General features: G+C 40.5%; 1 protein-coding gene across 1 annotated transcript in view; it reads right to left on the bottom strand.

Moving 5' to 3' along the window:
• The window catches only part of LOC122794622 (phospholipase A2, membrane associated-like), a 159,213-nt gene extending 144,198 nt beyond the window's left edge, over positions 1-15,015 (bottom strand). The window contains exon 1 of the mRNA XM_044063197.1: positions 14,917-15,015. Coding sequence (XP_043919132.1) covers positions 14,917-14,956 — 40 coding nt within the window. The 5' untranslated portion in view covers positions 14,957-15,015. The remainder of the gene's footprint in view (positions 1-14,916) is intronic.
• Positions 15,016-15,344: the final 329 nt, after the last annotated feature.

The following is a 15,344-nucleotide window of genomic DNA, read 5'->3' as shown; positions in this document are numbered from 1 at the left end:
GCTGCACTATAGTGCTATTGGTGTAATGTGAATTGCATCACCTTATGTGGGAACAGAACCTAGAGCCTTCTGCTTGTTTTATGATTAAAGGTGGAAGTGCTATTTGCATAGAAATTGACACTACAGTATAAGTAATAAAAGAAAATACTCATTTTTAAATTTACCACTTTGGAATGTTATCACAGGACAATGATACGTGTCAACAAACATCAACTGTTACACTTTGTACATTGAAAAATAAGACAGAGCTAGGTTACAAAGTTGAATGCAGCCTAGCCATGCACCTCCCACCCTCTTAGTCCAAAAAAAATCTGCACAAAGGCAAGATTAATGGGTGGGGGTGACAAAGGCACAAAAACAGGAAGAATTTTAACTATTGCTCTTCTAAACTTAGAAAGCTGAAAAAATAATAGGATTTATGCTAGCATACAATCTCTGACGGAGAGGATGTCTGAAACTCAAATGTATGTCATTATTTAGTGACCTTTAATCCTCAGTTTCCAGAAAAAACACAAATTTTGTGAGGAACAAACAAAAATATGAGGCAAAAATCTAGGCATTCTGCAAAAATCTGGACGGTTAAGAGATATGCCAAGCTGATATATTTCTCAAAATATGTCAAGGCAAAACATCCAAAATCTGGTTTCTATGGAGGAAAAAGTTTCCCTCCATGCATGGAGCTACATTAATCAGTGCTGAGGTCAAGTTACTTTTGGTGAAATGGGAAACACCCTTTAAAAGTTCTACCATCAGACATTTTCCAGAAGACACCCCAGTTAGGCTGAGTGGTTTTCATCTAACTACTCTACTTTCAAACAAGACGACCCAAAACAAATTAAGAGGCAGGGTTTGAGGTTTTCATATGCATTTAATGATGGCTGCACCCTTTTATTTTCCATGTGAGTTACAATCTGCTTTATTCATTTTATGTAGGTTAATTTCATTTCAAGTTAGAATGCCTTATAATGTTCACACTTCTTAGTTGTACAGTACCATACAGATATTGTAGATGTATTTCACCTGACCATGCCATTGCGTGCTTTCTGTATGAAGTACCATTAACTATGTAGCGTTGTCATAACACCTTGTTGCATCACATATTTAATACTCTTCCTATCTAGAAACTTTTACAGAACTCCTTTGTAAAAGCCCAGTTCCTCATCTGTTGCCACCTGTATTTTTCTTACAGGAAAGGGTGCATTTCAGTGTTCTTAGAGGTACCAATGCCTATTTCTGTCCTTTCATCTTTGAATAAAACAATCATTTTAATTGATTAACAAGAAGCAAAATACAATCCATAAATAATTTGCTTTTTATAGTCTGGTAAAACAGCATTCTCTTAAGTAAAATAAATTTACAGTTGTAGAAATCAATAAAGTTGAAGTATTGATGCAGACGGACAATACAGTTACAACTGCTGAATCCTGCACAAATGCACTCTATAAGTACTTACACGAGTGCATGGATCATGCTATCCCAAACAGAATCAAGACACTATCCTCCAAAAAAACGGAAGCCAATCTGGTGGTCCCCTGCCATAAACAAACTGTACAACAGAAGGAAGAAACTGCTGCAAAAGAGAGTAAAATCCCATGAGTGGAGGAGCTCCCTGGTCAGCCTCAGTAAGAAGCTGAGATCCCTTACAAGATCCTCCAAAGCTAGCTACGAAAACAAAATCACTACTAATTCTAAGGACAACCACAAAGCATTCTATAGCTATGTCAAGAATCTCGATGGCAACACCCAGATCTGCTCTGAGTTACAGCACAACGACATGAAAATTACAGAACCAACTGATATTGCCAACATCCTGGCAGATAGGTTCAGTGCTAACTTTACCCCCCCCCTCCCCCCTAAAGGGCCCATATCTATTCTATACAGGAAGAATGCAGAGTCCATGTAATCGCAACTATGCAGGTAAAAGCTGCACTCTCTAAAGCCAAAAACACAGTATCCATGGGACCGGACAACATCCCAGGCTGCATTTTACATGAACTTCAGAATGAACTGGCTCCCCACTTAAGCACCATGTTCAATAACAGCCTTGCGTCAGGCTTTGTGCCCACTGAATGGTGCACAGCAACAGTTATCCCACTCCACAAAGGGGGAGCCACCACTGATCCCAGGAATTATCGACCTATTAGCCTGATGAGCCTGGTCTGCAAGGCCATGGAACGTATCATCATGGAACTCATAAACAAAGACATTGGTAACCTCCGAACTCTGGATCCCACCCAGTTCGGGTTTGTGAAAGGCAGATCATGCCTCCTGAACCTGATCAACTTCTTTGAGGCAGTCACCAAAGCTGTAGATTAAGGTAAGGTGGTTCACACAGCCTATCCTGACCTCGCTAAGGCTTTCAACACCATCACCCATTCTGGAATTATAGCAAAACTCACTAAACTAAGTATAAATCCCTACGTCACAAGATGGGTTGCCCACTGGCTCACTGACAGAACCCACACTGTAAAAGTTGCAGACTCCAAATCTAACTTCAAAGTAGTGACAAGTGGAGTACCACACGGTTTCGTCCTGGGACCTTTCCTGTTTGGTATCTACTTCTCTGAAGTACAGGCTAACACAGAAGGCCTCTGGCTAATGAAATTCGCAGATGACTGCAAACTAAGAGCCATAGTCAAGTCCCCAAATGATGTGGACATCCTACAGAAGGGCCTCGCTGAGACAGATGCCTGGTGTCAGAGCCATGGCCTCAAGCTCAATGCCAAAAAGTGCAGTGTCATCCCCTTTGGTAAAAAATCTGTACCCATGAACTACCACATATGCAGCAATCTACTTAACACCGAATGTGTGATAAGAGACCTTGGGACCCAGGTGGACAGTAGTCTCTCCTTTGATAGTCACATCGCCACAGTAGTCAGAATGTCCTTCTACGTGGCACACCTCATCATAAAAGGGTTCTCATCCAGGGAAAAAAGAGGTCATTGTTCTCCTCTACTCGGCACTCATTAGACCCATTATAGAGTACAATGCCTCTTTTGGAATGAACCTCTCAAGACATCTGCAGCAGCTGGAAAGGCCAAAGAAGTACCTTGCAAAGAGGATTACTGGCCTCAAACAAATGCCCTACACTGACCGCTCAAAAAACTCCAGCTTTACTCCGTAGCATATCACCTACTCTGAGGTGATCTCTGCCTAACATATAAAGCTATGTCAAACCCAGAGCTGTTGGACATGCTACACCTAAAGAAATCCCAATCCCTCCAAGTTACATTCTCTAGGGACCTAAACCTTGTCATCACAATAAACAGGACATGCTGGAGGGATAGATTCCTGTCCCAAAGACTTCCCATACTCTGGAACAGGCTACCCATCTATGTCAAGCAAAGTTCTTCATTAGCACTCTTCAAGAAAAATCTTGATGAGTGGATGGGAAATAGGAAATACACCCTGGGGATCACTTCTGTGTCTCTGCTCGACAGTGGCACAGGAGAATAAATTTCTTGGGTGGCGTAAGCCAGGAAACCTTGTTGGCTAGGCTTACATAGGCCATTGGGCCGGTAGCGTAGTACCTGCCTATGAACCTATGAAATCTGTACTACATGAAATTGATGAAAGCTATATACAAGGAGCAACTGACACAAGTAGAAACAGCATTCTGACTCACAGAAGGGTTCCTAGTAGGGCTGAGTGTGCATCAGGGTTCAGCTGTGAGCCGACTGCTGTTCATACTCATGATGGACTACATCAGCAAACAGGATGGAGGGGACAGATTAACAAAGGTACTGTATGGAGATGATGTGGAATTATAGACAGACTCTAAACAAGAACTTCAACAAATGATAGGGGAATGAAATGCAAAACTGAAGGCCTATGGGAAGAAACTCTGTACAGTACAAAATAATTGTCACTGCAGAAAATTAGAAGAAGTTGAAATTTGAGATGGAAGGGAAAATACTGGGACAGGTTAACAGCTTCAAGTAATTGGTTGGTGTGTTTTATGGGAAAAGAAGTCTGAGTGAAGATGCTAAAGCTAGAATCAGAGGGGCTGCAGACAAGTGGCACAGAGTGTCAGGGGTAGTGTGAAACAGAAGAATGCCAATGAAGCTGAAACATAAGGTGTACAAAACAGTGGTGTAACTAGAATTATTGTATGGTACAGAAACCCGAGCAGCAACAACAGTGTAGCTGAAGAATCTACAGGTGATGGAGATGAGGTACAGAGATGGGTAGTAGGTTGCACAATGTGGGACAGATGTCATAGTAGCTCAATTTGCAGAGTAGGTCCTAGAGGACAGATTATGGTGGTTCGAGCACATGTGCAGGAAAGCAGAAGATGACCTGGTGAAGAAAATTTGGGAGAGACAGGAGGAAAGCAAGAATAAATGATGGCATCTGGCAAAGGGATGAATGACTTGTGTGAAAGAAGACCTGTGACTGTTGAAAAAGATAAGAGAGTGTCACTGGATCATGAGAGCTGGCAACAGTTGATGTGATGCCATGTCTCCATGTAGAAAATGAGGAAATGGAGATGATGAGAATGATGATGATTTTATTTCTCTAAGCCTCCATCTTTTCAAGCCGCAAATATTCAGAAAGAACAAAATAAACATGTAACGGTCTGCAACTGTTAAAATATTTGCCAAAACCTATGCAAAACAAGAAGGGAAAAGGTCTCACGTAAGACCCACATAGACAAAAACATCAAAAGTGACCCTGGTAAACTAGTATCTTCACACAGAAAAAAGGCAGCAAAAATGTATGTGTCAACTTAACAGAACATTTACAAAAGTGTTAGATAAATCCATATTTAGTGACAAAAATTACTGATGCCAGACTTAAAAGGAATGTTAAAAAGAAATCTCTCACTGAGGTAATTGTTATAAATCAGATAATATCCATGATGTAATGGAAAGCCACTAAATTAAATACCTCACTCACAGAATCTATCATTGTCTAGATGATAGCCTGCAGTTAAAGTGATTGCTTGGACCCATCACCACCTTTTATTGAAACACCAATTCCTCTGAATTTCCTGAATACCAGACTTTCTACTCACCAATATGGGATAGCACTGCCCCCCCAGTTTCATGTCCTCACTGGTGATGTCAGACCACAAAGCTGTCTCCTACAAAATAAAAATCAACTGTATAGTCCCAGCAAACCTTGTAACAGTTAAAAACTATTCCAAAGCAAACTACATCCTCTTAAATAATAGCTTGCCAAAATTCAATGCTCCTCCAAATCCTGAGTTCACAGAAACCTCTGTGGAATTTTCACAGACACTCTGTACAACCATGTAAATGGCTGTATAGAGGTTGTTCCCCAGAAAGAAACACACTGGTGGAAGCCAAACCTTAATAGGGTATATAACAAAAGGAAAAGAAGCCATGGCTAAAATCAGGAAGAAAATTTCCCACAAGGCCAAGTATGGGGTCAAGATAGCCTCAAAGGCTAAAGAGAACCACAAGGACTTCTACAAGAAGTCAGCACACATCCGTGTGCCAAACTGGTGCTCAATGGTGCTACATTTACTGAGCAGATCAACATAGCAAATTTCTGGCTGACAAATCTCCCACCCTTCCTACTCCCATGAAATACCTATTATGTAACCCCCCGCCCCCCAGTTATTAACAGGGAGCAGGTCTTGGTGGTGCACACTAAGGCCAAAAACACAGGTTCAATGTGTCCTGACAAAATCCCAGATTGCATCCCAAATAGGTTGAAACATGACCTAGCAGGACCACTTGAGTCACTTTTCAATTATAGCTTCATAACAAGCTTTGCACCACAACAATGGAGGACTGCAAAGATTATCTCACTTCAAAAGGGTAGACCATTAACTGACCCCAGAAACTACAGACCTATTAGTCTGACTAGTCTAATATGCAAAGCCATAGAATGAATTACCACAGAAATGATCAACGAAGAGAAAGGCAATCTTCAGACACTGAACTCCACCCACTACTAACCTGGGGGATTTCTTTGAGAAGATGACTGAGGCAATGTATGAGGGCAGAATGGTGCATACCACTTACCTGGACCTGGTTAAGGTGTTCAGTATAATATCCCACTCAGGTAAAGTTGACATACTCACTAAACTGGGCACAAACCCCTACATAACTCACTGGACTTCCAGCTGGCTCACAGACATGAGTCAAAAATTCAGGACTGGTAAGACCACCCCCATTAAGAGACCAGTCAACAGCAGGGGACCTCAGGGTTCTGTGCTGGAAGAGCTCCTATCTGGTATCTAGAGGTAAAGGCTAATGTCAAGGGCCTTTGTCTCACCAAGGTCACAGATGACTGCAAATTGGGAGCTGTCGTAGATAGTGCCCATGACACAAACATGTTACAAACCATCTTACAAAAGGGTCTACCACAGACAAATGACTGGTGCCAAAATCATGGACTAAAACTCAATGGCAAGAAAAGCATTATAGTGCTTTCTGGGAAAACTGCCACCCAGGCTAATTACTCTATCAATAAGTCACCCCTAAGTGTTGACCCAGTAGTCAGGGATCTGGGAACATATGTTGACAGTAATCTGGCCTTTGACCAACATGTAGCCAAGGCAGTAAGAAAATCATTCTATGTCACCCAGCTTATAAGTAAGCGCATGACATCCAGGTCCAAGGAAGTCATAGTGCCACTTTATTCAGCCCTTATCAGACCCATCATTGAGTATATTGCCCCCTTTGACATGTATCCAACCAAACATATACAGCAACTGGAACACCCACAAGGATTCCTTACCAGAAGAATTGAGGGTATAAACACATTGTCCTTTATGGATCACCTTCAAGCCATTTCTCTATACTGTGTCTCCAACAGGTTACTGAGAGGTGATCTATGCCAGGCATATAAGGCATCTTCGGATCCATCTCTGATGGCCCTTTTGCTCATTTGTAAAATGTACAGCATCAAAACCACTAGATCCAAGGATTTACATTTTGCTTGTGACAAAAATAAGGTATGTTGGTGAGACAAATATGTCTCATTGGATCCCCATGCCTTGGAACAGACTCCCCATGCATGTGAAGCAGAGTTCATCTCTAACCCTATTTAAGCATAACCTTGTCCAATGAATTGGAAATCGGTAATTCACTCCTGGTCTGGCCCCAATGTCTCTGACAGACAGAGGCACACAGTAATGTCTAAATGAACATACCCCCAACACCATATAACCTCGTTAATCTAAGATATACCTATGAATGTATGAACCTATGAATGAGCATTCTTTCGATTTTGCATAGCATTCATGTAATAATCAAATCTTATCTCAGCGGCATACTTTTGCAGTTCACTCTGTTAATTTATTTTAGGACATCCTCTGTTCAGTTTGTATACAATCAGAACTTATATATTCTCTTTACTGGATTTTTGTCCTAGTATTAATAGTTATCATGTGTTATATCATTGTACAGTAATCAAAATATTTAATGTCACGATGATGTCAAAAGTAAAATTGGAAATGTGAAAACGTGTCATCAGTGGCAGTCTATATAAAGGACGTGAAACTCTTATTCTTTTCCTTTTACACGATTATACGTGTAATAGATAGCTAAGAGGCTTACAGTCCACGAGACCACTGAGGAGCCAAACCCAAACTCCTGGTTCCCCTAAGTACTACCTGGTTTGACATCTTGCTTAAGATCACACAGCAGGTTAACAAAGGCTTTGAGACTCAAACAGGAACTACAACTCACCGCCTTAACCCACTGTGCCAAATCATTTGCACTCTGTAATAAGCCCTACTATTTAATTCAGCATCATTGATAATTTTGAAAAAAATTCAAAACCAAATCAACGAATAAATCCACAAAAATGAGTGTACAGGAGAAAGACCACTTCTTAAATGGCGTGCTTGGTGGCTTTAAGAAGTGGTCTTCCTCCTCTACACTCATTTTTGTGGATTATTGATAATTTCAACTTCTTTTGTTTAGCTCTAATTTTCTCATTCAGTACTTTTTCATGTTTTTTTTTATATCAAGGAGATACTATAACCATGATATTAAAGTAAAGAACAGCAGACCTGGTAATCAAGTCTTTTCAGTTTCAGTTCCAAACAGGCAAAGAATTGTGGATGTGTGATTTGGTTATACAGATCCTCATGGTCAACCTGAGCAGAAGTGATATGTCTAATAGTAAACAGTATAGATTCATGGCCTGAAAGTCACCCCAGACTAAAGATTTTCTCTGACTGGGTAACAAAAAGCTCATACAGAATGGATTGCAAACTTGTCCTTCTTTGACATTCTTTGACATTATCAGCACTTTGGGCCGTGGAATTCACAAGCACTAGATATGAAAGAAGAAAAGTCCACAATATTAGGTTGTCTTCTGTCTCACGTTATGTATACAGTCCATATATGGGCACTTGTGTCCTCTAGGGTAAAAAAAAAAACATGAACACTTACAACTGTCCTAAGATTGTACTGAAAAAAATGTTTATAAAGTTTCTCGCATAGTTGCATAATATATTTATTTTGTATCAGAAATACTGGAATATAATAAAAATAATAGCAACTCAAAAGCTGCAAGTCAGCTCTTATGCTAGGAAAAATGTGAAGTATTGTCATTTGCACTGCTTGTGAATAAGGTTTGCCCTACAAAATCTCATATTTCTGTAAATGCCATTTTAGACTTTTGGCAACCTTAATAACGTATAAGTGGAAGGGGTCTACTACAAGTGCTGACATGATAGTAACTTGACATCCACTTGCTTGCTGTCAAAAGGTAAGTGCTCAAACTCCCACTAGCCTGATCTTACTTAACTATTTAGCTGTCCCAATACCCAAACATGTTAAACTGTAGACCCCCCTACCAGTGCCCTGACGCTAACCCTAAAACTCCACTCCCTCTAAACCTAAAGCTCCCTTCCTGCTCCCCAACAGTAAAACTCTCCTCCCAATCTCTGAACCTAAATCCCCTTCTGCATCATTTCCCTAATATACGCTTTCACTTGCCCCCATCCCTCTCCACTGCTGATGCACGTACCTTGCTGAAACTTGAATAATGTGCTTAGGTAAGATGCAGCAGCTGCTTGTCCCAATTCATATTTGAGTTCAGGTGTAATCAGCAGCCAGCATGAGTTACAAAATGCTCAAGTCCCTTTTTGAGACAGTGGCCTGCCAACACTATGGATTCGAGCAGTTGTAGTACAAACAGTGGAAGGGTTGCCTAGTCACAGAGTATGCAAATAAGTATTGCTGGACTCAATATGAAGCCATACCTAAAAAGAATACAACTCATATACAGGTTGGTAAAGTAACCTCTAGGTTGTATGCTGTCTGCCCAATGTATTTATTTATTTATTTGACATTTTCAAAGGAGGCCCAGGGAGAAAAGCTCCAAACAATATATTATTTTTGTAGAGAAGTTTAGAAAGCAAGAGAAAAAACAACATTAAACAAAGCAAGATAAAAATCCAAGGCTTAGACATTATATAAGAACACGTGAAAAACAAACAAAATAAAACTTATATGTGCAGTTAACAGTGACTAAGTACAGACAGGATGCTGTCAGAGATGCTTTTTTTTTTTTTTTTTTTACAGCAGTTATACTGTCAGGATTAAATGTAGTTTAGGATCTGATGCTGGACTGAGGTGAGATAAATCAAGAAGGCATAAAGCGGTAGAAAGGAGGGACAAGGGAGATTACGTTGGTTACAGTGGAAAGATAAGAAAAGTGACCAGTGAGGAGGTTAAGAAGAGAACAGTGACCAGGGAGGAGGTTAAGAAGAGAATACTGACCAGGGAGGAGATTAAGAAAAGAACAGTGACCAGGGAGGAGGTTAAGAAGAGAATAGTGACCAGGGAGGAGGTTAAGAAGAGAACAGTGACCAGGGAGGAGGTTAAGAAGAGAATACTGACCAGGGAGGAGGTTAAGAAGAGAACAGTGACCAGGGAGGAGGTTAAGAAGAGAATACTGACCAGGGAGGAGGTTAAGAAGAGAACAGTGACCAGGGAGGAGGTTAAGAAGAGAATACTGACCAGGGAGGAGGTTAAGAAGAGAACAGTGACCAGGGAGGAGGTTAAGAAGAGAATACTGACCAGGGAGGAGGTTAAGAAGAGAACAGTGACCAGGGAGGAGGTTAAAAAGAGAACAGTGACCAGGGAGGAGGTTAAGAAGGGAAAAGTGACCAGGGAGGAGGTTAAGAAGAGAACGGAGACCAGGGAGGAGGTTAAGAAGAGAACAGTGACCAGGGAGGAGGTTAAGAAGAGAACGGAGACCAGGGAGGAGGTTAAGAAGAGAACAGTGACCAGGGAGGAGGTTAAGAAGAGACTAGTGACCAGGGAGGAGGTTAAGAAGAGAACAGTGACCAGAGAAGAGGTTAAGAAGAGAACAGTGGCCAGGGAGGAGGTTAAGAAGAGAACAGTGGCCAGGGAGGAGGTTAGGAAGAGAACAGTGACCAGGGAGGAGGTTAAGAAGAGAATACTGATCAGGGAGGAGATTAAGAAAAGAACAGTGACCAGGGAGGAGGTTAAGAAGAGAATAGTGACCAGGGAGGAGGTTAAGAAGAGAACAGTGACCAGGGAGGAGGTTAAGAAGAGAATAGTGACCAGGGAGGAGGTTAATAAGAGAACAGTGACCAGGGAGGAGGTTAAGAAGAGAATAATGACCATGAAGGAGGTTAAGAAGAGAATACTGACCAGGGAGGAGGTTAAGAAGAGAACAGTGACCAGGGAGGAGGTTAAGAAAAGAATAGTGACCAGGGAGGAGGTTAAGAAGAGAACAGTGACCAGGGAGGAGGTTAAGAAGAGAATACTGACCAGGGAGGAGGTTAAGAAGAGAACAGTGACCAGGGAGGAGGTTAAGAAGAGAATAGTGACCAGGGAGGAGGTTAAGAAGAGAACAGTGACCATGGAGGAGGTTAAGAAGAGAATAGTGACCAGAGAGGAGGTTAAGAAGAAAATACTGACCAGGGAGGAGGTTAAGAAGAGAACAGTGACCAGGGAGGAGGTTCAGAAGAGAATACTGACCAGGGAGGAGGTTAAGAAGAGAATAGTGACCAGGGAGGAGGTTAAGAAGAGAACAGTGACCAGGGAGGACGTTAAGAAGAGAACAGTGACCAGGGAGGAGGTTAAGAAGAGAATAGTGACCAGGGAGGAGGTTAAGAAGAGAACAGTGACCAGGGAGGAGGTTAAGAAGAGAATAGTGACCAGGGAGGAGGTTAAGAAGAGAACAGTGACCATGGAGGAGGTTAAGAAGAGAATAGTGACCAGAGAGGAGGTTAAGAAGAAAATACTGACCAGGGAGGAGGTTAAGAAGAGAACAGTGACCAGGGAGGAGGTTCAGAAGAGAATACTGACCAGGGAGGAGGTTAAGAAGAGAATAGTGACCAGGGAGGAGGTTAAGAAGAGAACAGTGACCAGGGAGGAGGTTAAGAAGAGAACAGTGACCAGGGAGGAGGTTAAGAAGAGAATAGTGACCAGGGAGGAGGTTAAGAAGAGAACAGTGACCATGGAGGATGTTAAGAAGAGAACAGTGACCAGGGAGGAGGTTAAGAAGAGAACAGTGACCAGGGAAGTGGTTAAGAATTGAACAGTGACCAGGGAGGAGGTTAAGAAGAGAACAGTGGCCAGGGAGGAGGTTAAGAAGAGAACAGTGACCAGGGAGGAGGTTAAGAAGATAAGAATAGTAAGAAGGAGGAAGTAAGAGATGAGAAAGGAGAAAACAGAGGTGGGGGCTGATACTATAAGGGTATGTAGAGTAAAGGAGTTAGAAATAAGAGTAGGAGGCAGGACAGAATTGCCACAGTGGTGCAGCGGTTAGCATTGTCGGCTCACATAAAGAGATTCTTCTGTTCAATTTTCAGCTGGAGTTCCTTCTGTGTGGAGTCTGCATGTCCTCCCTGCAGCTGAGTGAGCTTTAAAGACATGCAGGTAGGTGCATATGGGTGTGCCTTCTGTGAAGGTTGGGTGTCAGGCTGGCAACTTGGCACTGTAAAATCCGCTGTCAATCAATCTGCAGACTGATGATCTGCTGTGGTGACCTCTAACCAGTAAAAGCCAAAAGACATTGCTTTTGTGAGAGCCAGGATAGACTCTGCAAGTTGTTTCCAAAATATAGCCTTTCAAACTGTTTTAATTGCCTAGTAAGGTTCTTTCTAAACATGACATAAATCATACTACTAGCCAGTTTTGTTATTTGAGATGTTCAGAACTAACCTGCATATCAGTAATCAAATATAATCTATTCTGCCCTCTGTCTCCTGGCTAAAAGCAAAAATGAACATCGTTCAATGGAAAAATGGTTGCAGGAACTTAAAGCAATAAAATACTGGTTATTCGTGAACAAAGGCAAATAAGGTATTTAAAAAAAAAAGAAACTTTCTCCAGATTACAGAGTTCTACAAATATGCATTTAGTCACAATTGTGAAGCCCTTAGAAGTTTTTTGAAGTATCTCCAAGTACATTAAGTACTTTTCTTACATAAATTACATAGGTTGTTAGCAATTTTCTTAATTAGCGTTGAAGTACAGAGGACTCTAAAATGGAATTCTGCTGTTAATTCTGCCTTGATAGTACCATCCAGCTACCCACATCATAAAAAGTGAGAGAAGACTGAACCTTTCCCACTATCTCAGTTGCCAGCTGTGAATCATTGCCACTAATGAGGATGCATAATATAGTAAATGTTTAAAATCAATTTTTTTTCAGATTCGTGGATTTTCTTTTAAAAACATTATCTAGTACATCTGGTATTACCTGAAAATTATGTACATATAAAATAATAAAGCTGTAAAATATACCCTCATCTGTTCAAATTATATATTTTATATACATATAAATGCATATGTGTGCATATATATATATATATATATATATATATATAGTTTGATAGATAAATATAAAATATATATATATATATATATATATATATATATATATATATATATATATATATATAAACTGTAAACAGTAATTAAACTGCTTTGAGGGACAATAACTCAAAAATAAATAAGCCTGCTTCATTTTCTAGTTAAGATATGAAGCTCCGCTGACTAAACAGGCATAGGCGGGCATGTATTTATGTCATATTTACTTGGGCTTTGAACAAGTGGGCCCACAGACTAGTAGAAATGTGATCTCACAAAGGTGTTTTTTGAAGCCAAGGCAATATAGAAAGACAGACAGATAAATTAAAAGACAGACAGATGGAAAATAGATACATTGATAGAGAGATTATATATTTAGATGGATAGATAGATTGCACTATATGTATCTTAAACAGGGTAACTGTCGCTGAAAGAATAGCTTTCTAAGGAAGACAAGTTATTTTATCTGGAAGTGAAATGCTGACTTATCTTAATAGTATTTGTGCTGTTTAGAATTTTGGAGAGGAAGGTCTGTGTCTCTGCCTTCTTGTGTTTTTCATTGCTTTGTTTGTTTATTAGTTTATCAGATTGAAGTTATTTTCTTTGCTGAAGTCTGTTATTCTGGAAAATTAATATCATGCTATATTTCTACATTAATCGGTTTTTATTACTGGCTGCTCAAGTCTCACATGTTATAACTTGTCCCCAAATGTCTGCCACCTTTGCTGGCACGTACATTTCATGTACCTGAGTGTGTGACCGCCTCTTGCTCCAGAGACTGAAATAGAGCTGCCCTAGAAGCAAAGTCTGGTAGCATCTGCTATTTTTCAGTAATCTTCCAATAATCCATGACATGCAGGAGGATGTATCCATACGTGTGGCATGTAACAGGCAGCTAACTGCCCACAGTAATGTCAGCACTGTTTGTCATACTGTCACATCCTGGGGGGGTGCAGTTAGCCCAGCAGTGATGTGTCATGTCTATTCTTTTGGCACAGAGCAGTAGCTATGAACTGCTCAGCACTTTAGTAGTGGCCTGACTATGTATGTGAACCCACATCACATGTGTGATGATGAAATGCTGACTATGTATGTAAACCCACATCACATGTGTGATAATGGAATGCTGACTATGTAGAGTATGTGAACCCACGTCACATGTGTGATGATGGAATGCTATGTATGTGAACCCACATCACGTGTGTGATGATGAAATGCTGACTATGAATGTGAATCCATACCACGTGTGTGATAATGGAATGCTGACTATGTAGAATATGTGAACCCACGTCACATGTGTGATGATGGAATGCTATGTATGTGAACCCTCATCACGTGTGATGATGGAGTGCTGACTATGTATGTAACCCACATCATCACTTGTGATGATGGAGTGCTGACTATGTATGTGAACCCACATCACATGTGTGATGATGAAATGCTGACTATGTATGTAAACCCACATCACATGTGTGATAATGGAATGCTGACTATGTAGAGTATGTGAACCCACGTCACATGTGTGATGATGGAATGCTATGTATGTGAACCCACATCACGTGTGATGATGGAGTGCTGACTATGTATGTAACCCACAACATCACATGTGTGATGATGGAGTGCTGACTATGTATGTAACCCGCATCACATGTGTGATGATTGAATGCTGACTATGTATGTGAATCCACGTCACATGTGTGATGACAGAATGCTGTACGGAGCATTACTGCACTGCAGCTTTGAGCAAGGTGCTGAAATTTCATGTTACCTTTAGAAAATATGACAGTCTTCACAAAAAGCAAATATACAAAGAAAACACAGCAGGGATGACAGAAAAATATTGAATATTGTCTCCTAGTTAATGCACTGCAAACACCCAAAAATGCCCAGTCTTCCACAAAAAAGTATAAATTATTAAATAACTCATATTAAATTTGTTGCTTTTGTTTTACAATGTCACGTTGTTATGGCAAAAATCTTACAATGTAATTTTCTAGGAAAAAAGTCATGCAAAATATGCTATCTCACCTCTAAAATAGCTACATTCATATATTTGTTTTCCTTTAAAATACATGCACGTAAACTGTAATTCACCAGTGACTCTACCTTCATAGATATAGAAACAAGTACTTACTAAAGCCAATGGTCAACAGACATAGCAGCAACCACTTCATCTTCACCTTAATTTCAGAAAAGTCTCACTAAAAGTAGACTAGGCTGTTCCCTTTTATATAGAATTTGCATATCAGAAAAGCGTAGTGTTTTGTGCTACGATTCACAGGGTCTCTTGTATTGCAAACGAATTAAGATGACAAAGGCATGGTTGTTTAGCTCTGTACTCTCAAGGTTTCAGAGTGCTTTTTAAGAATCAGCGTCTCTGTGGTGTGCACAAGAACAGAGCAGTGTCTTTACACTGGGTTCAGCCCACTGGGACTAATAGTAAAGCAGTTTCCAAAAGGTCTGATTTCAGCTACACAGCAGTAAAAATCAGGAATGAATTTTCAGTTCACTGTGCAAGATAGTACACATCAGTGAGCCTCATGGAAGTATTATTACAATATG

The sequence above is a fragment of the Protopterus annectens genome, chromosome 2.part1 (genome assembly GCF_019279795.1).
Source record: "Protopterus annectens isolate FY-2018-M chromosome 2.part1, PAN1.0, whole genome shotgun sequence".
Classification (NCBI taxonomy): Eukaryota; Metazoa; Chordata; order Ceratodontiformes; family Protopteridae; genus Protopterus; species Protopterus annectens.
This window is presented reverse-complemented; position numbering and strand designations above follow the sequence as displayed.